Below are 27,957 nucleotides of genomic sequence, written 5' to 3'. Positions count from 1 at the left end.
TGGAATCTAAAGAGATGATTAGTGAGCTTCTCATGACCCTACAGGAAATCTTGCTTGGTACAGGAACACAACATTTTCAAACTTTGTCTAAAAGAAGTTTCCACACACTCCACTCTCTCATAATAATGTCTGCAATGGGTTGCAGAGCTCGCTCTCTGCTGACTTCTTTACTGTCTTTCTTCTTTTGTGGGTCTTTATCCCCAAATAATCTGTTGGGAACAACTTCTGCAAGCTCAGGAGGGCTAAAGTGGAGCTGTAAGCCTCAACCCCTCAGTAAACAGGCCAGAGGGAGTGAAGAGCTGACCTCTACCTCAGCCATTAGCTGGGCCTACCTAGGATGGATCTGATCTTATATTCCAGGAGAAGTCTTATTTTTTTCGTCTCCTTTGCAGCACCTATCACTGCTGGAATTCAATGATTTTCAGTATTTGTGTGTATGTGAAAATACTTGTTTAAAGTTTTTCTCTTCCACGAAATTGTAGATTATCCAAAAGGAAGAATGTTTCTGCCTTTTTCATTGTTATATCTTTAGCCAGTACAGGCCTTGTCCATGGTAGGCACTGAATAAACATTGGTTGAATAAATGAATCCAAGACATTTTATTACAAAGTTCAATTCAGCTTAGAGGCAATATCATATATTGGTGAAGAACATGGGTTTGAGTTCTGGGTTCACTGCTTTGTGACTTACGGCAAGTTGCTTAAATCCCTTAGTTTCCTGATGTTACTTTAACAAATTATCACAAATTTAGTGGCTTAAAGCAACAGAAATTTATTCTTTCACATTTCTGGAGGCTAGAAGTACAAAATCCAGCAGAGCCACACTCTTTCTGAGGGCCCTGGAGTGGAATTCATTCCTTGTCTCTTAGTTTCTGAGGGCTGCCCTGGCATTCTTGAGCTTGTGGCTTCATCACTGAGATCTCTGCTTTCATTTTCACACTGCTCTCTCCTCTGTGGGTCTGTCTGAAATCTCTCTCTGTCTCTGTCTTAAAAGGACACTTGTAGGCATTTAGGTTTCTGGGGATAATGCCGGATGATCTCATCTCAAGATCCTTAATTTAATTACATGTGCAAAACCCCTTTTCCAAATAAAGAAAAATTCACAGGTTCCAGAGTTTAGGGCATGGACACATCTTTGCAGAAAGGAGGTCACTATTCAAAATGTGACTTTTCTCTAAGGCTCAGTTGTTCATCTGTAAATCTGTCACAGTATCTCAGAATTATGAGGATTAAATGTGACAATCCATGTAAGTCACTTAACATGGTTCTTGGCATATCATAAGCCCTCAATAGATGGTATCTATTAATAATTGGTATTATTTCATGAGAAAGGGAGGTGTTACTCCCGATGTCCACAAGGAAAAAGTGATGAAGTTACGCCAACACATTCAGATATTTTAAAAATATATCAACGTCACTATCAATCTACCCTTCTCTGTATTTATTTTATGAGTGCTGGGGCTTGTGCTCAGCTGTCTCACATATGTCATTACATTCTGTACTTACAACAACCCTTGAAGGCTGGTATTCTCCCCATTTTACAGATGGGGGAAAAAAAATCCAGACCTTAATATTCAAGAATCTGGAGTTAGCCACAGAGGTTAAATATAAACCAAGGACTTCTCACTCCAAGTCCAGGTCTTTTCTACATTACCTCAGAAAATTGAGGACAGAAATTGACAAAGTGCCAAGCACCTATACTTGTATTAATCACTTGTCAGAATATTATGAAGAATCAAACTACAGGGCAGGTTAGCCTAGAAAACTCTAAAGCAGTGGTTCTCAAACTTTGTTGCATACTAGAGTCACCTGGAGACCTTTTAAACCTCTCAAATCACAGGCTACACACAAAACCAATAAAATAAGAATGTGGGGAGGAGGAGAACAGACCCAGGCATTAGTAATTTTTAAAATTCCCCAGGTGATACCAATTACAGCTGAGGTTAAGAATTACTGCTCCATCAATGGTCCTCTTTAGTGGTCATCAGAGTCACCTGGAAGATGGTAAAAATAGAGGGGAATAGGGTCTAGCCTGATTCAACGAACCTGGGTCTCTCCAAGTGATTCTAACGCCCACCAAAGCTTGAGGACAGCTACTCTAAAGTACTTTTCAGCTCCCATATTCTGATTTTCAACAGTCATTCATTTCTCTCTTTAGTCAAACAACTGCACTAGATGCTGGAGAAATAAGGATGCATAAAGAAGACATGACTTCTGACCTCAAGAAGTTCACAGCTTGACACACTCTTGTTTTCTCTCTCAAAGCCCTCTCCACACTGCTTTTCCTGGTCAACCTCTGTTTGAATTGGAGACACATGAGGGCCTTACTTGAAACGATGAAGATCTTCAATATTTCTTGCATGAGGAAAGAAGAAGAATGGGGAGAAGAAGAGGAAGAACATACTCGCAAATAAGCATCACCTGGTGTGGGGAGGCACAAGGTGTGATCACCAGTGGGAGAAGGTGGAGTCTGGGAAGGCTTCTCGGAAGTGGTGAAGTCTGAGCTGGGTCTTTAACAATGACAAAAGGTTGGGGGAGGGTGTTCTCACCAGACCAAATGGTAAGGTTTGTGCAGATGCTTGAAGTAGGATAAGGAACAATGAACAGTTTGGTTTTAGAGCACAACAAGCAAAGGTGGAGAAGAAGCAGGAAACTGAGGGAGGAGCCCCATGGTAAAGCACTTTGTACGATCTCCCTTTCCCCTCCCTTTAGCCAAGCAGACCCTGAAGTCCGAAAGTCCCAGCAAGTCTTTAGATAAGGTTAGCCAAAGCTGTGGGCCCAGGGCTAGAAAAGACTTCCCTGATCCCTGTGAGCAGGACAACAGTCCATAGGTTTCTGGAAGTACCTTGAGGCCAAACTCTAAAGCCATTTTTGAAGTGGGTGCAACAGGAGGAGATAGGCTTAAATCCAAACTAAAAGACACAGAGGCAAGGAAAAGGCAGCCTGGGAAAAAGCCAGACACACTTTCTTTGTGACTGCCTTATTATTTATGAGTCCAAAAATGTGCCTTGTCTTAGCCAGGAATTACTGAAAATGGTACCAAGGGAGTAAGGAATCTGAGACCCAAGATAGAAAGTAGATAAGCTCTCTTCTCATTCTAAATGGTAACAACAGGAGCACAAACACTTCCAAGCTTGATCGGTTGCTCACCTGCAGGGGCTGGGGCAGCGGTTGCTGGGAGGATGGAGGTGGGGTTCTGTGCTGCTCAGGCAGCCATCTGCAGAGCACCCCCAGGGCCTTGTTCCTCTAGGCTGAATGCCCCACTAACAGCGCAGATGGGGAGATGAGGAATGATGGGTGGGCTTGGGTGCCAAGACCTGGAATAACTGGCTGGAAAGACCCCTGCATGGTGAGGAAGACCCTTCTGCTCCATTGATGACTGGATGACAGGGAGGCTGATGGCAAATCTCTCCCCTTTGAGCAGGTTTTGAAGAATCAAGATGGACCATAAAGGGTCATTTTCCCTCTATTTCCGGATAGAATTCCATATCCCTCATCTTGCCGGTGCCTTTCCCTAACATGAATAGACTTGTCAAGTAAAGAGGATTAATACCGGTCCGAGAGAGAGAGCGCTGCTTGGTTGAAGGGGAGCTGATTTCCATGTTGCATACTTCTATGCTGGGTGTAAGCAAAGGGAATAAGAGCTGGTTGCCAGCAAAGGGATACAGGAGATATACATCAGGCAAGGAGCTCCCCGCATATATCCAAATCCCTACTCTCCTATCAGGAAGGTGTTCCTGGCTGAGTGTGGTGGCTCATGCTTATAATCCCAGCACTTTGGGAGGCCAAGGGAACAGATTGCTTGAGCCTAAAAGTTCGAGACAAGCCTGGGAAACATAGTGAGACCCTGTCTCTAAATACAAAAATTAGCTGGACATGGTGAGGTGCACCTGTGGTCCCAGCGCCTTGGGAGGCTGAAGTGGGAGGATTGCTTGAGACTGACAGATGGAGGCTGCAGTGAGCCATGATCACATCACTGGACTCCAGCCTGGGTGACAGAATGATCTTGTCTCAAAAGAAAAAAAAATTCCTATGTGTTTTTCGGCTTTTAACCCACAATATTTTTCTCCACAGATGAGAAATGACTCCAGATATTGCTTGTCTCTAATCCCATTAGTGGTCAATTTGTAATCTAGTTATAATAGTGATCAGACTATAATCAGTAATGATAATCCCTCTCACATAAAATCTTTATATATTTTAAAGCATTATATACACATACACACCAACAAAATCAGTGTTTAGAAACATTTCTTTTTATAAAAAGTAGTTCCTAGAATTTTAAAGCTGGAATGGATATGAGAGCATTTCTTTATGCTGCAAGGAGGAAACACAGGTTACATTTACCTAAGGTTCCAGTGATCGTTTCCTGAGAGCAGCATTATCTAACAGAAATACATTGTAAACCAAAAATGTGTAATTTTAAACTGTCTAGTAGCCACATTAAAAAGGATCAGGTACTACAAATTAATGTTAATGTATTTTACTAGCTCAGTATATGAAAATATTTCAACATGTAATCAATGTAAAAATTATTAGTAAGATATTTTCTTTTTTATATTAAGGCCTTGAGATACAGTGTGTTTTACACTGATGCTACCCTTCACTTTGGACTGGCCACATTTCACATTCTCAATAGACACAGGTGGGTAGTGGCTACTATACTGGGTCACGCAGCATTGGAGTCTCATAATGGGTAATGCAGCCAGAACAAGGATTGATGCCTCCCTTTCAACAGGTGAAAACCCCAAGGCCCGGAGCTTAAATAGGTCATTGACCTGGTGATGGAGCTGAGCTGGAAGTAGAACCCAGCTTCCTTGTTAAGTGCTCTTTCCTGAAATCATACTGCCCTCCCCTTGGGAAAGAGAAGGCAGTTGGTGGGGAGGGGGCGGTCAAGAGAACTACCAGTAGTGAGCACCTATATATGCCAGAGACTGTGATGGGATTTATACTTTATTTAATTCATACACCAGCTCTTTCAAGTCCATATCAATCACTCCTCTATTTTCCATATGAGGTTAGAGAGGCTCTAAGTGTTTCAGTAGTTGATAATGGCAAGGTGACAATCTTTAAAGAAAATGGTGCTATCAATATTAGAAAGATGTTGCTTATGACCCCAACCAGCTACTAGTTTTGAAGATGGAACACAAGGATGGATAAGCGCTCAGACACCCCAGTTCTAGGAAGACTGTTCAATAGCTTGCCACATGTCAAGAGCCAAAGATCCAGTCTATCCTTACATTACCACCTTCAACCTATAGCTCCAAATATATACAACTAGAAGCACAAGAAAATGACTCAGCCACCCCATTCTGACTAGCTAAGCATCAAGCTCTAAGCTTATAGGCCAGTCAATACCATTTAAATAGATCATGTGCCAAGGACAAATCAAGTAACAGAGTGGGGACAAGAGGGAGCAACCACTCCTGAGCTAGAGAACCTGGTCATAGGCCTTGATGGTGAAGCTTTGAAGGAAGAGGCAGGCCAGGGGGCTGAGTCTAGGATGTATCTGTCTATTGCGACCGAGCAAGCTGCTACCCTATCACAACATGGGCATGAAACCCACAGACATGCTAGTTGGCTAGGAAAACCACCTTAGGTAATTGATATGGTTTGACTGTGTCCCCACCCAAATCTCATCTTGAATTGTATTTCCCACAGTTCCTATGTGTCGTGGGAGGAACCTGGTGGGAGGTGATTGAATTATGGGGGCAGGTCTTTCTTGCGTTGTTCTTGTGATAGTGAATGAGTGTCACGAGATCTGATGGTTTTAAAAATGGGAGTTTCTCTGCACAAGCTTTCTCTTTGCCTGCCACCATTCATGTAGGACTTGACTTGTTCCTCCTTGCCTTCTGCCATGATTGTGAGGCCTCCTCAGTCACGTGGAAATGTGAGTCCATTAAACTTCTTTTTCTTCCCAGTCTCTGGTATGTCTTTATCTGTAGCATGAAAATGGACTAATACAGTAATAGATACATATACCTCCATCCACAGGTGAGCAAAGGGAAGCTCAGAGTCAAAGTAACTTTACAGCCCATGTTTATAAGCCCCACACTGCACACTTCCCTACTAAAGCTCCAACCTGGTAAAGAAAGCCATTTGAAAAGGCAAACCAGGACAAAATATACATATATACACACACACACACATATATATACATATATACACATATATATACACACATATATATATACACACACATATATATATATATAGTCTGTCAGCACAGAGAACTATTTGCAGTTGGAAACAGGCCTCAGTATTTTTTTTTTTTTAAATAGTAGGTTCCCTCCCTTTCTGCTGCCTATGGGAGCAATTTCCAGCCCCTTCTCCAAAAGAAACATTTGGCTTTCTATAGAGAACCTCTGAGACCTCTTGTGACTGAGTATGGAAGAAGGGGAAAGAGGCCCTCATCACACCCACCCCAACACTCTCATGGGGAAGCTGAGGTTGAGCCCCTGTAGATCCATTTATTTTAGGCGGTATTTGGTTCTGAAGCAGTTGTTTCAGAAATTACCCCCATGAGCCATCAATAGTAGTGTTCAGCGGCTCTTCCAGGGTGGCCTTGTCTCTTTTAAATTTCATTTCCTGTTGGAAAGGGTAGACAGGTAACTGGTTAATGCCAGTGACTGGACTCATTTAACAGAACACTAGGAACTGAGTGTGGCTGGGGAGCTGCAGTGAGACTGAGGGGTGGAACAGAGCAGCTGGGTGAAGAGGAAGGCATTAAACCCCACCAAGAGGTGGATTGTATTTTACTGCTTTTCCACGTGAGGGAACTTGCCCCACAAGAGGAGGGTTTATGAATGCACTCAGTTGTCACAGTGGACATGGTCCTTGGACTTGGCCCTGAGGCCTTGGTGGGAATCCTGGCACTTCCCCTCCATCAAATCCTCTAGCCCAAATGAGCCTCAGTTGCCTATCTGTTCTATTGCAAAGGGTGGTGTGAATTCAAATGATGTGTGCAACCTGCTTAGCAAGTGCCTCACACCCGGTAGGCATTTATGCACCATAACTGGGATTTGAACCCAAATAATTTAATGCCATGTTTCCTACTATATGTTACCTACTGCATGGTGTTATGCAATAGATAAGACAAACCCTGACTTTAAAGAGGCAGCATGAAATAGATAGTTTCAATACAGCGAGGTAAGGATTCTGATCAAGATAGACATAGGCTAATACAGTACCCCATAATTTGGAGCACTGTTGATGGCATGGTCAAAGGAGTTGATGGAAGGATTTGTTAATCATCTGTCTCTTCCTCCAGGAGGTCCACCAAGGAAGGAATACTGCCTGTGTTATTCAGAAGTATGTCCATTAGGGGCACTGTGGAGAAATGGGGAGGGAGGGAATGTTAAAGGTGTGCTTAAGTAAAAGAGGAGTTAGCCAAGTGAAGAACAAATCCATCAGAGGAAGCTGCATGAACAAAGGTATAGAGGCTGGAAAGAGAACGGTATGTTTAGGGAATTGGACACAGGTTATTGAAATAAATTGAATATTGAGTATAGGGACTGGAGGTAAGGTAAGAAGAGTCAGTAGGGGTAAGACCATGGAGAATCTTGTGTTGCCAGGCTAAGAAGTATGTCACTTATATGAATGAACACTCTAGTGTGGAAGGCCAGAATGGGATGATTTATCGGAATCTAAGATATCTACCCCAACCCTAAAATATGCCTGCCTTACCAGACTGTCGAAGTACCCATGATATTTTAATATCAAGCTCAAAGTAATAACCATATCAACCCAGAACAGCTATCACTTCTTACTCTCCAATGAATTTATCAGATTTGCTGGCCAGGTGAATTTTTACAACAGCCCTATGCAGTAGGTGCTTTTCTTACCTCATCTTACAAATGAGAAGACCAAAGCACAGATAGGTTGAGAGGCTTGCCAAAAGTCACACAGGAAACACACAGTGGAGTCAAGATTCAAACCTAGGCAGTCACCCTGGCTCAAGTCCATTTTCTAAACTACCATATTATCTCAAATCTATCTCCCAGACCACTATTATTCTTGACCTGAGTGTATCACTTTAAGCCCATTTGATAAACTTCTAATTTCCATAGCTCTGTTCTTCAATTATATAATTTTAATTTAGTTCTTTTGAAGTATACCTTTTTTGTCATATTATCTTGCACTTGCCCCAGGGTTTCTACTTTTTCACCATGAATCGTTTTAAACATATATACTCTGTCAAATTGGTCCACTGTTTGTAGTTTCTAAGGTATGAACTTTTCCATGTGTTTTGTCTGCTGACCCTTACTAACGGTGGCTTTCTTCCCCTCTGTTGTAGGCATTATAATTTTTTTAAGTAAGCTCAACATCAGCAGGAGTTTGCCATTTTTGTGTGTGTGTGGTTTTCATTTTTAAAGTTTTGTCTCTGGTGAAAAACCCTCATGCATCAGGATGTTCAGACATTTTTAAGAGCTGGTTTTAGGTTTGCTGCTGTCAGTGTCTCCTAGTATAATCAATTCCAGGCCAAGTTTTTAATGTTACCTTCTTGGTTTGTGGCTTGTGCAATACCTGAGTAGAACCCCAACCCCATTCCCACATGTAGTACAGGCTGAGGTTTTTATTTCTCATGGGTGATCCCAATGGCCCAAGGTGCTTGATAGATTTCTGTAATCACATCCTCAGCAGAATTTTCCTTATTTCATACTTAGGCCAGTCATTCTTCATTCATATCCTAATGCAGGAAGTTTGTTTCCTGTGGCTCCAATTCTTATCCCCATGGGATACCGAAACTCCAGGCCCCAGGGAGTACACATAGTTTCCAAATTATCATGGACTCTTTTGCTTAATTCCTCCTCACAGATCATTGTTCTAGTTGAACTTGTTCTTCATTTCTGGAGCCTAGGGATTTCACCTCTTTGTATACCAGCCTGGCAATGGATTATTTTCTTCATTGTATATTTCACTAGTATCTCTCTGTGATTGGAAGAAGTGTCTCTTGAAAGTTCAACCTATCAAATTGACCAGAAGGCTTTGATTATGCATTTAGCGATCAGTCTTTCCAAATAGTCTCTGAGTTCATGGAGGACAGGGGCCTTTGTCTGGTTTGTCTTTCTATCCTAATTTTCAGAGTTCCTAGACCACAGCAGAGGAATCAATAAGGTTTTGATTAACAAATGATCTTCCTCTCTCATTCAAAATGGAAATTAAAGAATATACACTAATTACCTTCTAGAGAAAGATGATGCCAAGCATCCTCACACCTCCAGAAAGCCATCCACACTCTCTGGAAGTCTGTGTTGAACAAACAAAGGAGTTTGGGGCCTGCCTTTATCCTTCCCTTCGGCCAGCAGGTTCATACTATCAACACACTTCTTTCTTGATGGGCAGCTACTACTAATTACAGTGCTGGTCTGGTAGAAATTCCAAGTCTGGCAGGCTGGGTTCTAGACTGCTGACTCTGCGGCCTTTCTTAGCACACACTGATGATTTTCTATTGCCATCTGATCACTAACATGCAGTGTGCAATGATATAATTTTTCTGTTGGCACCATAAGGAACTTGCAGAATAAGTTCACATGAAAGCACCCAGCACAGTGCCTGGCACAGAGCAGGTACTAAGTTAATGTTCAGGGTCTTTTATTTCTTCTTTTCCATTAAACATATTCTATAAATATTTGTTGAAAATCTTCTGCTTTCTAGGCATTATGGTTGGTGCTAGAGGTGGAGAGGAATAACATGTAGTGCCTGATTTAATACTTAATAGAAAAATAATGTCAGGTCAAATTTCACAATAGAAAAAAAAATTCTAAATGTCCTTTGATTTAAGGTGAAAAGATATCTCACTTCATTCCACCATCCTAAAGTGCCTAGTAAAGTATAACCAGCAAAATAACTTTACCCATTGCTGTTTTATAAAATAAACTTATCTCTTCTCAGAGAGGAAATACAACTTACAGTGAAGGTATTAGTGGGTGTATTAGTTTGTTCTCATGCTGCTATAAAGAATTGCCCAAGACTGGGTAATTTATATAGGAAAGAGATTTAATTGACTCACAGTTCTGCTTGGCTGGGGAGGCCTCAGGAAACTTACAATCATGGCAGAAGGTACCTCTCACAGGGCGGCAGGGGAGAGAATGAGTGCCCAGTGAAGGAGGCAGCTCCTTATAAAACCATCAGATCTCGTGAGAACTAACTCATTATTATGAGAACAGAATGGGGGAAACCACCCTCATGATTCAATTATCTCCGCCTGATCCTTCTCACAACACGTGGGGATTATGGGAACTACAATTCAAGATGAGATTTGGGTGGGGACACAACCAAACCATATCAGTAGGCAATAGAGAGCTGATCATAAAAGACCATTTATGACAATGATTTTGAGCTCCTTTTACTACTGTAATCTCAGAACTTTGAATCATACCTGAACTAAAGTAGAAACTCAGTAAGTTTGCTGAATGTATGTGCACACATATGTATGGCTATGGCTTCTCACCAGGTAAGATGTGACTCATCATTCCACACACATTTATTGAGAATTTCCTATAAATAAGAGTTTGTGCTAGATTTTGTGACGGAGACCAAAAAAAAAAAAAAAAAACCTACCTATAAGAAACTTCTAAGCTTAAGGGTGAGAGAGGTGAGGTGGCTGGGCATGGTGGTTCACGCCTGAAATTCCAGCACTTTAGGAGGCCAAGGCGGGCAGATCACGAGGTCAGGAGATCGAGATCATCCTGGCTAACATGGTAAAACCCCGTCTGTACTAAAAATATAAAAAATTAGCCAGGTGCGGTGGCAGGCACCGGTAGTCCCAGCTACTCGGGAGGCTGAGGCAGGAGAATGGCGTGAACCTAGGAGGCAGAGCTTGCAGTGAGCAGAGATAGCGCCACTGCAGTCCGGCCTGGGCGAAAGAGCCATACTCCGTCTCAAAAAAAAAAGTTGGGGGGGGCGGTGTGGGGAGGTGAGATAGGTATAGAAATTATCATAATATCATATAGAAAATGGGAAAAGAAGAACAGAGAAGGGAGCTATGGGAGTTTCAAAGAGGGAAAGGCCACTTCCAGCTGGAGGGATTAGACAAGACTGGATAATGTAAATTTTATGCTTGGTCTTGAAGGAGAAGTAATTTGTTGCCTTGCAAAAGGAGGAGAATGAGTATTGGCAAAGAAGAAAAGGCAATCTAGGTGAAAAGACGACAGCAGAGAGGCAGAAAAGCACAGGACATATAAGAAATCGAAACTTGGCTGGAAATGCATAAAGGGAAATAAAGATAACTAAGGCTAGAAAGGTAGACTGAGCCAGACTGCAGGGGTTTTGGATGTGTCCTGATACACCACTCCAGGATATAGGGTCTTTATAAAATACCCAATGCTTAACATATGGTGGGGCTTAATTAATGCTAAACAACAATCTCCTAGCAGAAACCTGTTCCCCACGTGCACAAAGGAAGCTGCCATCCTTATGCGCAGGCAATTACAAACATTCCAGATACTCAGTTCTGAACCCTGCAAGCACATCAAATGCTCATCATGAAAGGTCACCGAGCAAACAGCTCTGATCAATCCTGGCTTGGGCTGAATCAAATCGTCTAAATAAGATCCACTAGATGTAGTGTCAGAAAGGTCAGAAACAACCCTATTTCACATCTTGAAGCATTTTTACCATGTGGAACATTTTAGAGGAAGAAGAGAAAGGAACGAGGGGGGAAAGAAACTCTCCAGAAATAATAGAATCCCAAGTAATTCAGTGTTAAGTGATCACAAAGTAAGCTGGGGATTCATTTGGCCCCCACCTCCTTGCAGTGATCTGAAAAACAGTTGATTTCAAAGAAGGTCATGCCAGGACTAAAAACAGAGTTTCCCACCTCTTTCCTCACCTCCCCTGTGTGCCCCCACTGTGTACCTTTGTTGAGTTCACTTGAAATGTTCCATGATGAGGTAGGCACTAATTCAGCACTGACTGACAGCTCTGTTTCTGAAAAGAAAAAGAAGGGAAGGGAGAAAGACAAGGGCAATATTAAATATAGTAACTTATGGGCTGTTCGAAGCATTACAGATTTCCAAAGGGCCTGCCTTTGGAGAGAGACCACGGCAATCCCATAGCTTATTAGACTGGAATGGAGGTTCTAGATGCCAGTAGAGGTGCCAGCATTTTAGATGCCATCCAAATGAACAATCTATGGGCCAGATTTAAAGATTTTTACTTCAAAACACTGGCTTGAAAATTAAAATGTAAAATATTACATTAACCCTCTCAACATCACTTACCATCAGAGAAATGCAAATCAAAACCACAATGAGATGCCATCTCATACCAGTCAGAATGGCTATTTTTAAAAAGTCAGGCCGGGCGTGGTGGCTCATGTCTGTAAACCCAGCACTTTGAGAGGCCGAGGCAGGTGGATCACAAGGTCAGGAGTTCGAGACCAGCCTGACCCACATGGTGAAACCCCATCTCTACTAAAAGTACAAAAATTAGCCCTGCATGGTGGCATGTGCCTGTAATCCCAGCTACTCAGGAGGCTGAGGCAGAAGAATTGCTTGAACCCGGGAGGTGGAGGTTGCAGTGAGCTGAGAAGGTGCCACTGCAATCCAGCCTGTCTGACAGAGCAAGACTCCATCTCAAAAAACAAAAAACAAAACAAAACAAAAGTCCAAAAATAACAGATGCTGGCAAGGATGCAGAGAAAACGGAATGCTAATACATTGTTGGGGGAATACAAATTAGTTCCGCCACTGTGGAAAGCAGTTTGGAGATTTCTCAATGAGCTAAAAATAGAACTAACATTCAGCCCAGCAATCACATCACAAGGTATATACCCAAAGGAAAATAAATTATTCTACCAAAAAGACACCTGCACTCATCTGTTCATCACAGCACTATTCATAATAGCGAAGACATGGAATCAACCTAGGTGCCCATCAACCGGGGACTGGATAAGGAGAATGTGGTACATACATACCATGGAATACTATATAGCCATAAAAATAATGAAATCATGTCCTTTGTAGCAGCATGGATGCAGATGGAGGCCATTAGCCTAAGCGAATTAACACAGAAGCGTAAAACCAAATATCATGTGTTCTCACTTATAAGTGGGAGCAAAATCTTGGGTACCATGGATATAAAGATAGGAGCAATAGGCACTGGAATTACAAAAGGACAGAGGGAGTGGGACAAGGGTTGGAAAACTACCTATTGGGTAGTATGTTTAATATCTGGGTGACGGGATCAGTGGAAGCCCAAACCTCAAGATCATGCAATATAATCTTGTAACAAGCCTGCACATGTACCCTCTGAATCTAAAATAAAAATGAAACTTGCAAAAAAAAAAAGAACAAGGGCAAAATACACCTTGCCCTAAAATACTGCATTAACAAGAAAACAAATCTGCAGAAATGACCACACATAATCAAACATAAACTCCTTTTCTTGTTGAAAGACCAGTCTTAGACTAATAAATTTAATAGCCTTCTTATGGAAGAACAACATTGCTCCTGTAACTAACTTCACTGGTCGTGTTTGGAATTGGTAGCATTTCTGTGAATAGAGAAATTCATTTCTCTACATTGGAACTTTAGGTCAAGACAAATGAAAGCTAAGTATTTGAATATAGAGAGTAATTTGTGGTAAATAACTTAAAAGATAATTTTCAAAGCCATCATGAATTAAAGCAAACACACAAATCAATAATCTAAAGGACATAATACACTATGAAGTACTTACGGACTGTTAGAAGTACTTACGGGCTGTTAAAACTCTTAAATAATAGACTGTAATATACAAATAATGTTTGTTGTTGTTCTTTTTTTTTTGAAAATTTAAGCCATGCTATTAATATATTGTAATGGGGTTATCCTAACCTTCCCTTAGGCTATGTCTACACACACACACACGCACACACACACAAACGCACACACTCCGAACATTATTAGAGAATATTAGGACTGGACAGGACCTTGGAGGACCCAGGGTCATTAGATATAAGGCATACAAGCTGTCAATCCCTCCCGCTTCAATCCAGTGTAGGCATCTTTAATCAATCATGGCTCTGTTTGCCTGTTAAGCCTGGGATCTGTCATAGAGTCCTTTAAGCACAGTGCTCTAGGTAGCCACTAAAAATGGATCTGAGACAGAATGCAGGATGAACTTTATTAAGTGGAAGAATTGCAATTCAAACCCAGGTCTCTTTGACTCTAGCACTCCACACCTTCTGGCAGCCCATGCTGACAAGTAGTCAAGCCTGTGAAACCTGGCTTTTTTTTTTCCACCTTACCTCTGGCCTCACCTTTTCACAGAGATAAGCACATTTTTTGTATTTCCATATTTACTGATGGTAACTGTCTGCCAAATGGCCACATGTCATCGTCACTGACTAAGCTTGAACAAGAACAGGATGTTGACCCACTGAGACCTTGCAAAGGTGTACTTCTAGTTTATCTCCCTGCCACAGCAGAGACAAAAGGATTGTTTGGTTTGTGCAGACCTCCTTGGCTTACCTCTTTCCCAGTCCTAGAAACAGGTGAGAAAGAAGTAGACGAACCACACATACCCTCCCCACCTACAATGGCCCTGGTTTCCTCCAACGTCCTGAGCCAAAAATAGCATAGACTCTTTTAAGGGGACCAGAAGTCATGGCAGGGATCTTAATTCCAAAACATGAAAACAAAAAGAAAATTTTACTCAAGTAGGAGAAATTCTTAATACAAAGCCACAATGGAAAGCAGTGCTTCTGTTATCAACCCCTTGTTTGGGGAATGGGTATTTCATGCAGGTGATTTCCCCAGGAAGAGCTAATTGTCTACATTTCAGGGCCTTCCACATATGACTCCAACCCCAGCTCCACTCTGAACCCCATGCTGCTGCCACCCACTTTGGCTCTTTCAATAATGACAGCCCTTGTTTGCAGTATTATGGACTGCTGTGGTTCACCTATGAAAAGGCTCATCAAACACTCCAGCACCCAGACTTCAGGGAGCTTGGGAATAGAAGGCTGGCAGCCAAGGCGGCATTTCAGGGAAGGAAGCCTAGGTTGGAAAGTGGTGGGATTAAGAGGAACCTTGACAGCATTTACATGCAATATTTTCATAGCTTCATCTTACTGCTGTTCACAGTGAAATTGCCAGAAATATAGGTTTCATTTTACAGTGTTAATTTTATAGACAGTTAGCTATATGTCACTTGGTTTTTCCAAGCTGAGTTGAATTGCTGATAGAATATAATTTGGGACTGATGACAAATGAATAGATTCTTGGCACTGCTAACAGTGAAATTGTTCCCCACGTGTCCCTGGACACTAATTACCACTCAGTTCTTGGGCTGTAGCAAAGATGATTTCAGTTCACAAGATCATGAAGTGATTGTGCTGATTCTAGAGAATTTTGTTCTCTGCCTCAAGATCCATTCCTTTAGATAACCACGTGTTCAGCTTCTCAGATAAAATGATAATAAAAACAGATAAAATATTTTAAAATATGAATAACTTCCCTGAAAAATATTATCTTCCAAGGTCATATTTTTAAAAAATAAAGTCTGATTATTTTATATAGAAAGTTGAATATTAACAATCTCCCCTCACAAAGTGATGTTTAATAAGTTTTTTTCTTCACTGAAAGGAAAACTGAAGTTTGAGAAAAATCAAGCACATGTCAGCTTGAACTCCATCAATACCATGACCACCAGTGGCTTCAGAGAGACATGGCCACAAGTTTTGGCCCTGTAGGAACCTCACTGATGGATTCCTATCTGCCTCACCATTGGCAAAAGCATGAGACATTTCCAACTATATTTACCACCAGCCTGGCAGCCTCTCTTCACCAAAAGCATTATGGTAATAGCAAATGTGTATGTGCCATTTAGAAGACAGTAGAATATTTAATGGAAATATACACCTAGATTTTAATACTACTGTCTGACACTTATTAATTTTGTGATCATGAGAAACTTACTGAACATCATTTACCTTCTATTTTCTCATCCATAAAATGGGAGCAATAAAAGCCATCTCAAAGGACTGAGGTAATGATTAAATAAAGGACCAAAAGGCTCCTGTACAGTGTCCAGCATAGAGACTCAAGGGCTTTCATACCTCTCCTTTGTCTAGCAAGGCAGATAGTGGCCATCCTCTGCATGGATGTACTTGGTTAACTAATAAGTCACTGTCTGTATTTGAAATAACACATTTACCATGCTCTTAGAAAGACACTGCATTTCACATGCCTCACTGATCCAAGCCAATCTTTTCATTTCGTGAGGTTTTCCTGAATTGGTCACCAGTTCTCTAAGAACATAAGTGTTTTTATATGGTTTTATCCAATTTGAGCAAACCAAGCATGTTTTAGAAAACTCCAGCCCTTATCTTTCTCGACCTCTTTTAGGAGGGCAAACCTCAAAAGCTATTCTCCTCCCGATTTGATCAATAGGAGCTATTATCTTTGCAGTTTCTCGGAGGATTGACTTTTTGGCACTGATTCTGCAAACCATAAGGTTTTGGTATTTAAGCCTCAACAGTGGGAGTGTTATTTGGAAGGAAGGAAAAAATAAGCCTTGAATCCTCCTCATTGATAAAAGCCTGTGCTCTCTGAAAGGATTACTGGTTCATCTCAGCAGTTGGCAGGTAGAGACCCAACGTTCACAGGATGTGGAAGCCCTTCCAAGAAGCTCCCAGCCATGCCACATCCTGTATCCCCGATTCAGTGATGCGTGAGGTTACACAGGCATGCACAAACTCACAAAACCAGCGGCCAGTCCAGTAGCTGCAAAGGCTGAATGCAAGAGAAGCAAGTGGCTACCCCAGCGCCTTTCTTGACCACTCACTGAGTCTTAGAATGTTATAACTGGGTGGGCCCTCAAGGCCCAGGACATATTTATCAAATTATATTCTTTGGAGCCACAGGATGTTTTGGAGCTATTTATAGAGGAACATAAGAGGATCTGGGGTTCCAGAGGACAAGAGTACAGGCTCTAGACCCTCCTTCAGAAGGAACAACTCTACTTTTATCTATTTTATATATTGTTGTGTTTACAGGTACTGGGGAAAATGCTCCAATGTTTTAAATTTTTAAAAAACATTATGTCATACAATCTCCTCACTTTTCAGATGAAGCAAGTGAGGCCCCTGGTAGGGAAGTGGCTTCGCCAAAATCACAGAAGTTCTAAGATAGAGCCAGACTTTAGAGGTGGCTCAAAAGGAAATACATGCTGCCTTCTCACTGAGCTCCATGTTCTGCTGTGTATAGCCATAAGATGTGGTATGTATCCTCAGAGGCCGACCTTTGAGAAACACTCAAGGAATTTCCAAGCAGCCAGGGTCAGTCACATAGAAGGGGCACACTTTCTTCCTATGGTAAAAGAAGGCCTCCACTTGTGATCATTTGGAGGGTGGCAGGAAAAGAATCAAAGATGTTGATGGCTTTAAGACTGTTTGTTGGTTCTCAGTGTTACTTTAGATGTTGTTTGGTGAAGGCTGTTAGCCCTGTTTCTTTCCTCTCCATAGTGCCTCAGTGGAGAAGCCCATAGCCAGGTAAATTGCCTTAACCAAAGGTGCCTATTGAAAAAGTAAGAGTCTGCTGTAACTTAAAAGGGCAGGCAGGCTACATTCCCCAGTAGTGGAAGGAGGTCAGTCAGCCTGAGCCATGCTCTAGCCCTATGCTCACAATTGCCCCATATCTGGGGTCCTGAAGGAGGGGGCCTCTCCACGCTAGGGATTCAGCTGACTTACTGAGGAGAGAGAAAATCTGGAGTTTTCTTCATTCTTTACAGGATAGTCAGGACTGGAAAGTACTATGCTCAAAGTCTACAAGGATCTTCTAGTCCTCAGTGACCTCAAATTTGGATTTCTGATGTAATCTCTAAATAAAATTATCAATATAGTCACAAAGAAAGAAGATGGCACAATCCTGCAACCTTAAACCCCTGCTCAATTACAGTCACACTACCTATATTGCAGTATGAAATCATTTTTTAACCATGTAATTACTTTGTAATCAGCATACTTATTATATATGTGATGAATCCACTACTTTGTTGAAGAAAAATTCATAATATAGCAAAATTTGTGCTATTATTTGTATTTTTATATGGTGAGATCTGCAGGAAAAAAAAGAAAAAAAAGGAAGGAAAAGGTGCCTAGGTTTTGTCAAAGTCCAAAAGACTCTGCTTGTGCTCAGAGATCTTCTCAACCTTCAACAGTCTAAAAGGTAGGTACGTTTATTACCTTCATTTCATGATTGATGAATCTGAGGCAGAGATATGAAGGCAGCTGCCCTATCAGTTTGTCGGGGTAGGGAGGGGGATCGTCATCAAATCCAGAAGACTGAGAGCAGAGTCGGAGTATCTTCAACTGTGCCATATGGGGGATGGGGGAAGGAGCTGAAAGACATAACCACTTGCTCCCTGGCTTAAACCCCCTTCAGCCCCAGAGGTCCCCTGTGGAACTCTAAGCTCTGCAGTACATAGCTGGAAAACCAATACCAGAGGGCAAGCTCCTCAATGATCAATGCTTGTTTCACCAATTTTAAAACCCCCAAAGGATGGCAGAGCACATAAAGGCAGGAGATGAAATATTTCTTGAATTACAATTAAATGCCTTTTTTAATTTTCTCTTTGGAGATACTGTTCTCTTTTCTAAATCTGTTAAATTCATCTTATAGATCACATGCAGTTCTTGTATGTAAATAAACTATGCTACAAAAAGCACCATAATGACACACATCTTTAAAGTGAATAAAAATAGTCTGTATTCTTGAAAACTATCTCACTTTAAAACTATCATACTTGGGCTCTCTTCCACAGAACTATAGAGATTCACTCGTTCATTCATTATGTATGCATATGTATTGGCACTTTCTATGTGTAAGAACTCGGATGAAAAAGCTCGAACCAAGCCAGGCGCGATGGCTCACGCCTGTAATCCCTGCACTTTAGGAGGCTAGGATCACAAGGTCAAGAGATCAAGATCATCCTGGCCAACACGGTGAAACCCCATCTCTACTAAAAATACAAAAATTAGCTGGGTGTGGTGGCACATGCCTGTAATCCCAGCTACTCCAGAGGCTGAAGCAGAAGAATCGCTTGAACCAGGGAGTCAGAGGTTGCAGTGAGCCAAGATTGTGCCACTGCACTCCAGCCTGGTGACAGAGCAAGACTCCGTCTCAAAAAAAAAAAAGGTTGAACTGGTCCCTAACACCTTCTAAAACCTTACAGTCTGGTGGGAGAGGAGTACATGACCACAAACAGGCAATTATAAACAGTGTGATGGGGTTAACAATAAGACCTGACAGAAACAGCCTCCCCATCCCCTAGCCACCCCCCTACCACAACGAGGCTAAAAACATGAAGAGTACTGAATAAAACGTCACAAGGAAATAAATGATGCATAGCTGAGATGGAAAGAAAAGGAAATTCTTGGTGCCAAAAAGGATAATAGAAAGTGGAAGCCGATGCTGAAGGTGCCTATGAATATGGGCCCTGTGGTCTAGGGGCTGCAGTTTTAATGTTCATTTAATAATCCAAGATGTAGCCCTAGGCCAGAGCGAAATCTGAGCTTCCTGCGTAAAGCCTTTACTAGAGCCTGGGAGACCTGCCTTACCATGGGAAGGGCCTGGAAATACTTCTCCTAACAGTCCAGAGAAGCTGCTAGGACTCTTGAAAGTCCACTCAGGACTTGGGTGGGGTTGGGGGAAACGTCTCCATAAGACATCAAAAGGCTGTGTAAAGACCACAGAGATTCTGCATACCCTTCACCCAGTTTCTCCCAATAGTTAACAGCTCACAGAATTATGGTATAATGTCAAAGCCAGGAATTTGACATTGTTAAAAATATGTGTATATAGTTCTGCCATTTCATTGCAAGTGTAGATTCGAGTAACCACTACCACAGTCAAGATAAAACAACTTTGTCACCACAAAGATTTCCCGCATGCAACCCCTTTGCAGTCCTACCCATCCCCCTCCTCCCAACCATTCCTGACACTGGCAACCCCTAATCTGTTCTCCACTGCTGTAATTTTGTTGTTTCAGGAATGTTGTATAAACAGACTCATTTAGTATATGACCTTTTAAAAACTGGCTTCTTTCACTCAGCATAATGCCCTTAAGATTCATCTACTTTGTTGCATGTATCAATCATTTGTTTGTTTTTATTGCTGTGTGGTATGGACATGCCACACTTTGTTTAACCATTCGCTGCAAACATTTGGTGGTTTCCATTTTCTGGCTGTTACAAATAAAGCTGTCATGAACCCATGCATAGACTTCCATGCTAAATTATTTATTCCTGTAAAAAGGAAACTGCATTTAGAAGGAAGGAGTTGTATGTAAGAAGCAATAATAAGCAAATACATTGGGAAATGTGTTTAATATTTTTAAATAAGGCTTGGCTCTAAAAGTAAATATGTGATAAGAGGTACAACAGAGGTAGGCACAGGGTTCTAAGACATCACTTAGGAAGAATACATATTCCCGTTTGGGGAGGAGGAATCCCAAAGGACGGGAGGGTGGTCCTTTGAAAGATTGTTCTGGGTTAAGAGGAGACCTAGGTATTAGAAAGACCATGGCACATTGGAGGAAGTGCAAATAATTCAATAATGGTCTCACTCCACTACAGCCAAAGCAACTTTTTCCAATCCAGGGCCTTCTAGTTCTTTTGTTGTTATTTGCTTGTTTGTTTGTTAAAGACAAGAAACATCCCAACTAGTTACTAAGGAGGCAGGATCTCCTCAGGGACAGTGGAAAGTCCTAAAGGAAATTTCAAAATGGTTCATATCTTGCTCTTCCCCAAGGAGAAGTCCAAATGAGTGAACCCAAAGTTAACACTCCCTCATTCATCCATGGTGCCACTGGGGATTCAATGGATGCTTAGTACAATAAAAGAATTGGTTTATTTCTGGCCTCAGAAGAAGCTGGCAAAGACAGAGTATAAAAGGGAGGAAGCATACTGAAGAATGGTTCACTCAGAAACTGGTCTCAGCTCCCTACAGAGGTTCCATTTCATTTCCTTTCAGTAGCTGTGGACACCTCAGGTTTCTAACGACATCAACAAATTTTATTCTTTTTTTTCCTATTTCCACTTGACTGCCGTTCCTTACACATGCTTCCCCTGAAAAGTGCCTCCAGGCAATTTTTTCTTCTTACTCATCCTTCTGTGTCATCTGTCTTTGTCTTATGGAGTTTGCCATTTCATTTCCCCCTTTGTATGGCCCACGTACATTTTCATTTCATATTCTATAATCCATTTTATAATAAAAGTCTATTACCTACTAACTGTCTCTGGCCAATTCGAAGTCACATGCCACTCAAAAGAACAACAGACACAAGGAAAATGCTTTCACAGCTGCAATTCCATGACAGCCTGAGAGTTTGTTCTTGACTCTTGAAAAACAAACGAAGTCTTGGTTAAGTCCTATATACAATGGGAATGAAGTTATACTGGGTGTTTCCTAAAGCCATAGTATATTAGCAAACAGTTTGGAAAACTATATGGCCACAAGGAGCTACACAACTCCTTATGCTCATTTGGAGTTTAATGATATTAAATTCATTCATTTGTTCATTGATTTATCCATCCATCCATCCATCCATCCATCCATCCATCTAACAAATATTTATTGAGCACCTATTCCGTTCCAGATTACCTAAGTGCTAGCCAGGTGCTGGGATATAATGGTGAACAAAATCAAGACAGTTCCTTACTTCATGGAGCTTATTTTCTGGTAGGAACACAGAGAAGTAAACGAAAACTTTAAGTATAGTATGACAAATGCTGTGATAGGGACCTGGGAAGGACAAAGGGCTTAGCACAGTCCTGGAGGATCTTGTCCTGACCAAAGATTTTGGTGATGAGCCTTGCGTGGCTTATGGCAAACCAGATATTTAGATAGACATGGGATCCTGGATAATCTAATTTCCTCCTTTGAATAAAACAGAATTTTCCACCACAAGTAAACAGTGAGCTGAGACCTGGTGAGGATATCACATCCCCAAGAAAGACTCTGATCTTCATAGAAAAGATGGTCTACAGTGGGTACATCTTCACCTGTCATAATCACATACCTGTCTTTGCCTGCAAACTTGGATACTCAAAGGAGCCTTCTATTGGAAACAGGGAATGCCTCCCTCAGTTTTAGTGATTTGGCCTTGGCCATATATATATCTGTATTTCTGTATTAGTCTGTTTTCATGCTGCTGATAAAGACATACCCGAGACTGGGAAGAAAAATAGGTTTAATGGACTCACAATTCCACATGGCTGGGGAGGCCTCACAATCATGGAGGAAGGCAAAAGGTACTTCTTACATGGCGTTGGCAAGAGAGGCTGAGAGAGAAGCAAAAGCAGAAATCCCTTATAAAACCATCAGCTCTCCTGAGACTTAGTCACTACCACAAGAACAGTATGGGGGAAACCATCCCCATGATTCAGTTATCTCCCACTGGGTCCCTCAACACATGGGAATTATGAGAGTACAATTCAAGATGAGATTTGGGTGGGGACACAGAGTCAAACCATATCAACCTCCTAAATTGATTCTTCAATCAAAACTGAGTCTTTTTTGCTTTTATCTCCCTAGCAACATAAATATCTGCTGGGAATGGAGGGTTAGCCTAACGTACTTGTCTAAGATGTTCTAAACTTTCGGTTCCTTTTGTCTTTCTAATTTACACTTAGCCCCTGCAAAAGATAAAATAATTGTCCATTCAACATGGTACTAGGTACAGGTTAAATTATTTCTGCTCCAACCTGCGTGATTAGAGACGAATGACAAAATAGAATATGTAAAACAGAATATGTTGATGCACAAATTCCATCTCCTTGAAAGATTATAACACTAATATCAATAAATACATTTTTCATGTCGGGATCTCAAACAGAAGGATGCTTCTGATTCACGCTATGCTCAAATCACAGCAAAACAACCATGCAATTTAACAGGAAAGAAAATAAACCTCCTAATTCAATGATATTTAGTTTACTATTGAAAAGATGAAAAAAACAAAAAACAAAAAACCCTAGAATTACCCTAATTTTCTACTTTACAATTTTCCACTTAATTTTATGTTCCTTTGGCCACCAGTGAGTATGTTCTTCCTTTCATTCTTCTTAGACAGTAACCTTCTTGAGAGGGAGGGTCATGTCTCATGCTTTCATTGTGTCCTGCCTGACTACTAAATGATCCCAGAATAGGTTAGATGGGAGGCAGTTCAGCACAAGGATGAAAGATGTCAACTTTGTGTTGTTCAAACACAAATCCCAGCTCTGTTACACACCAGCTTAAAATTACTTCATACCTCTAAGCCTCAGTTCCTCATTCATAAAATGGGCATAATAGTAATGACCTTGCAGGACTGCTATGAGGCTTAACTAGGATAATACTTGGAGATGACTTCAGTATCCAGCAAATGGTAAACTTTTAGCAAAGTAGCAGCTGTCACAATTGGGTCAAGACTTAAAAAAAAAAAAAAACTAATCATAGATACAGAAACTAACCATAGATACAGCCTGAAGAGTGTTTAATGCAGTGATTCCCAAACTCAGCTGGGGAGCATGTTTAAAAAAATGCTGATTTTTGAACCCCTGCCTCTAAACTATTGAATCTCCCCAGGTGAGTCTTATATAACCTGCAGCCTAGCACTGATCCTCTGCAAATCACCAGGGTAGGGAAACTCAGATAATATGTCTGTAAAAATAACTGAAAAACACAAAAAGCTTTAAATGAACTGAGAACTTTAATGTAATTTAAGAGTCTAGGGGAAAGGGAGTTAGCCAACTAAAATGTTACTTTTGTTTTTATCATGAAATTTCAATATGGGAAGCAACCTCAACATTGAGACAGCTCAATGAATATTAACCAGCAACAAAACTGGTACCTCTTGAACGTCTTTCAAAGCCAAATATTTATGTCTAACTTGAAGGTTCTCTTAATTGGTTGACTACTGAATTAGACAACTATACTTTTATATAGAAAATTATTTTCCTGCAAAAAGCAGGGTAGTATTGTCTTAGCCATTCTCTATTTTACATAGGATTTCAATGGCTGTGATGTCTGTGGAGCCCTCCATTAAATGGGCAAATTGGGCAAGCCCTAAAAATGTGCAGCCATCCTACTCTAGACATAGATGGAGAGAGAAACGAACCCTTTTTCAGCCCTGATTCTCAACCACTTAAAGCATTCACAAAGAGAAGCCCACTTTGGCTGCAGCTGAGAAACCTATTAAGATTCCAAGCACCTTACAGTAATACAAGTACCTTGTATTTAGGTAGCACTTTTCCTTTCAAGAAAGTTCGTACACAGAACAGACATTAGCTCATGACTCCACATGCAAAGGATCAAGGCCTGAGATAATCATACCCTGGGTTGGACTTGAAGAAACCCAGACTCGGGCAGAGAACTTGCCTAAGGTCCCCTGACATGTCACCAACTGCCAGAACATAGCCATGATCTCTCCTCACCCAATCCTGGCTCCATTCAGGCTCTCTACTGCACTGCTGGTAAAGCCCCTTTCCCAGTTTTTGTTTTTGTGTAACCCCCTCTAGCACACTGTTAATTCAATTATTTCAAAGCTCCAAACTGTGAGGCGTGAAAGGGGGAAAAAAAGAACTATTTTCAGAAAAGTATATTGAAAGTGTAATTTGTACCTTCTGGCTATTCCTGGAAATCAAGTAGTTAAGTTAATGGGATTGAGGGACTCCTGGATTAGTGGAAATTATCTCAATCAGAGAGGTAAATTTAGGAGGATTACTACTATCCTGCAAGATAGTAAGATGGTTTTGCTGCAGCCATATTAGCTTGAGCGTGTAGAATCTGGATGGCTGGCAATGTTCAAATACTTAATTCGCCTAAAATTGCACCAGTTTAAAATGTTTCACCCGTCTGGACTGGGTTTCCTGCACCATGTCATTACTGATAGCCTAGGGAGATCAAGAATTAAAGTTAAATTGAGGAAAACATTAGCAGAGCATAAGTTGGGACCAGAATCTCTTCTCAGAGCCTCTTAGTTTAATTTCTCCCTCTTCTGAAACCCCACAGTATTTTATCTGTTCCACTCTTAAGAGACTTGCACTTTGTAAGGTGATCTATAGTTTCTTTGGGGGTACATCTTTTTAATAAGATTGTATGCTTCTTGAGGCTGGGGATGAGATTTTACTTTCTTCTACATTACTAATAGTATCAATGTTGCACCGAACTCATAGTAGGTATACAATAGATGTTTTCTGAATGCATAGGTGATATGATAGCTGCATGCTCCCTATGTCATCACATTTATTCCTATAAGGTAGTGTAGTAGACTGTAAAATGCCCACAATTCATTCCTCCCTGTAACCACATCTTTTTGTATCTCCTCCAATGAAGAGATGGAGTGTATTTCTGTACCATTGAATCTAGACTTGCTTTGGCTAATACGATGTGCCGAGATCACCTTGGCTCAGTCCAGATCAGAGAACTGCCTAACTAATCTTTTTTGATAATAGCTATAATAACAAATAATAGCTCATTTATTCTTGAGCTAAATAAATGCTCATTGTTTTAAGATACTGCATTCTGGGGTAATTTACTATACAGAATTATTTGTGGGTAATACATGTCCATTTACAGATGAGAACTCTAAGGCTCAATGAGGTTAAGAACTCATCTAAAGCCATAGATTAACAAAGCCAGGATTTGAAATCCAGTCTTCCTGATTGCAAAGCCCATAGTCTTCCACTAAATAAACTGACAAGATTTCAAAAATCCTTATGCATTCAGAAATAAGTTTGAGAAACTAAAGGCAAAAGACAAATGGAGTGAGGAACTTACTTTCATTGCTGTGAAGCGCTATGGAGAACTGCCTACTAGAGTGAGTCATCTTAGTCTGACAGGGTCCTGTGTTGGCAGCTCATTTAATTAAAGTCGAGAGGGGCAAAAGTATAGGTCTCTTTCAAATAATGATCTGGAAAGAATGATATTCTTACATCCAAAAGTACAGAGTTCAGTTAATAACAACTGCTATTGAAGCTTGGTGATTCAAGTCATTCCCTAATCCAATACGTATTTTTTCATTATCTTATTAGAAAAAAATAATTTTCCATGTAATTAATTTTGCAACTCCTTTTCATTAGCCATCAATCTGCCAAGACTGTTTTGCCTTTTAGATCTGATGGAAACAGTTCGACTTGGTTGCCAGGTGTCGATATCTACATCCAAAATGAAATGGCGTTCCACCTGCAGCTTTTACAAACAACCTAGGCATGGGAACTTTCACAAAAATGCAAGACCATCCTTTGGATTTGCTAAAGATATGCTCATATGTGGAAAGGGAGGGCTATCCCTCCTCCCAGAGCTATCAGCATTTCAAGAGGCCTTTCCAGTCAACGGCAATGAACAGGAACGACCAAAGCTACTGTGCACTTGATGGATGAGGCATCCTGTCTGCTCCTGTGTATCTCCTTCTGAGATGGGCAACTTGATCTCTGGCTGATAAGAGGATGCTCAGAGGTGGTGTATACTTTTCCCATATGGAATGTGGTCATCCATTTTCAGTCAGGGATGACCGAGGTATTTGGGGGAATTTGCTGTGGCTGGTGGAAGCACTTGGGAGAGAGAAGCAATGCGATGAGTTTCATTTTACTACCTCTCCCTTGAGTTCATAGCTCTCCCACACTGTGAGCTATTCCACTAGGAGGACCCCTCTTCTTTGGGCCTTTCCCCACAAGCCGCCTCCATTGTCTCCATTTTTTCTGACCTGCTGCTTCAAGGTCCTTGTAGCGTAAAGACCTTTTCAAAGTTTGACACAAAATCTAAAAGCTTTTAAAAAGGTAATAAATTTGACTGTATTAACCATTTATGCCTCATGTTCCATTATTGTAAGCTAAGCACGTGAGAGTTATTGATATCCTACTGCTCAAGGTCCCTGCCAAGGTCTGATTGCAAAAATTCAAAAAATTGCCACTTAGGCATAAATGGGTTATTAATATCAAAAGACATATGTCAAACTAGGGAGACAAAATTATTGCAGCTCAAAAGGCAAAGGGCTACAATATAGTAAGCAAAATTTCCTACCAATCAGTAAGAAAAAGAATCCAAGGAGGAAATAGATAAGTGGACAAAGGATATGAGTGCACAATTTATAGATACGGAAATATAAGTGGTCTTCAAACATATGAAACATGATAACCTCACTGATAATATAAAAATGTTATTTAAAACTTCAATGAGATGTTATTTCTCCCCAGTCAGATTGGAAATATGAAGAGTTTGATAACTCACTATATTGAAAGGGATATGAACAGTCAGGAACCCTTATATCAAAAGCAGCACAAATTGGCACAACTTGACAATATCTATGAAAATTTAAAATGTTAGTAACTGTGTGAACACCAATTCCACTTCTAGGAATTTAATCTGACAGATGCCCTCAAACAGATGTGGAATGATATTGTTACAACATTTTCATGGCAGTATTGTCTATAATATAAAAAGATTGGAAACAACCTACTTGTCCAGCAATAGCAGACTATCTGAATGAATTATGGCTATTCAAAATTCACAATGAAATACAATGCAGCTGTTATAAAACACAAGGAAACTGTATGCACTGTATTTGGAACAATCACCAAAATAAAACATTAGGTTTAAAAATAAAAGCAAAGTACTCATAGTGTGTATATCACAATATAATTTATGCAAAAACAAAAATGTGCTTGTGTGTTCTTATACACAGATATATATGGAATGTATAATATGAATTATGTATGCTGTGTATGCATATTCTTACATGTATAAATATACATCTTTATAAAATATCTATAAAAGAGATGCCCCAAAATTGGGAACAGTGTCTACACCAGAAAAGGGGCACTGGTGGTTGCAAGTCAGGGGCAAGAAGGATGTTTTACTGTACATCCTTTTGCACTCTTAAAATTTTATACCACGTGCAAAATAGGAGAATTTTTATTAAAAAGAGTTCAGTTCTCAAAGATTCCTCTTTCAAATGACAAGTGTTTCTCATGAGGTATGCCTGGGGTTTT

At 40.7% G+C, this 27,957-nt stretch overlaps 1 protein-coding gene across 1 annotated transcript in view; it reads right to left on the bottom strand.

The window, feature by feature from the left end:
- The window catches only part of ROR1 (receptor tyrosine kinase like orphan receptor 1), a 428,145-nt gene that overhangs the window by 177,559 nt on the left and 222,629 nt on the right, over positions 1-27,957 (bottom strand). The window contains exon 2 of the mRNA XM_033225148.1: positions 11,859-11,930. Coding sequence (XP_033081039.1) covers positions 11,859-11,930 — 72 coding nt within the window. The remainder of the gene's footprint in view (positions 1-11,858; positions 11,931-27,957) is intronic.

Source organism: Trachypithecus francoisi, unplaced genomic scaffold (genome assembly GCF_009764315.1).
Source record: "Trachypithecus francoisi isolate TF-2019V2 unplaced genomic scaffold, Tfra_2.0 Lachesis_group12, whole genome shotgun sequence".
NCBI classification, from domain to species: domain Eukaryota; kingdom Metazoa; phylum Chordata; class Mammalia; order Primates; family Cercopithecidae; genus Trachypithecus; species Trachypithecus francoisi.
Note: the sequence above shows the minus strand (reverse complement) of the source record. Positions and strands in the feature narration are given on the sequence as shown.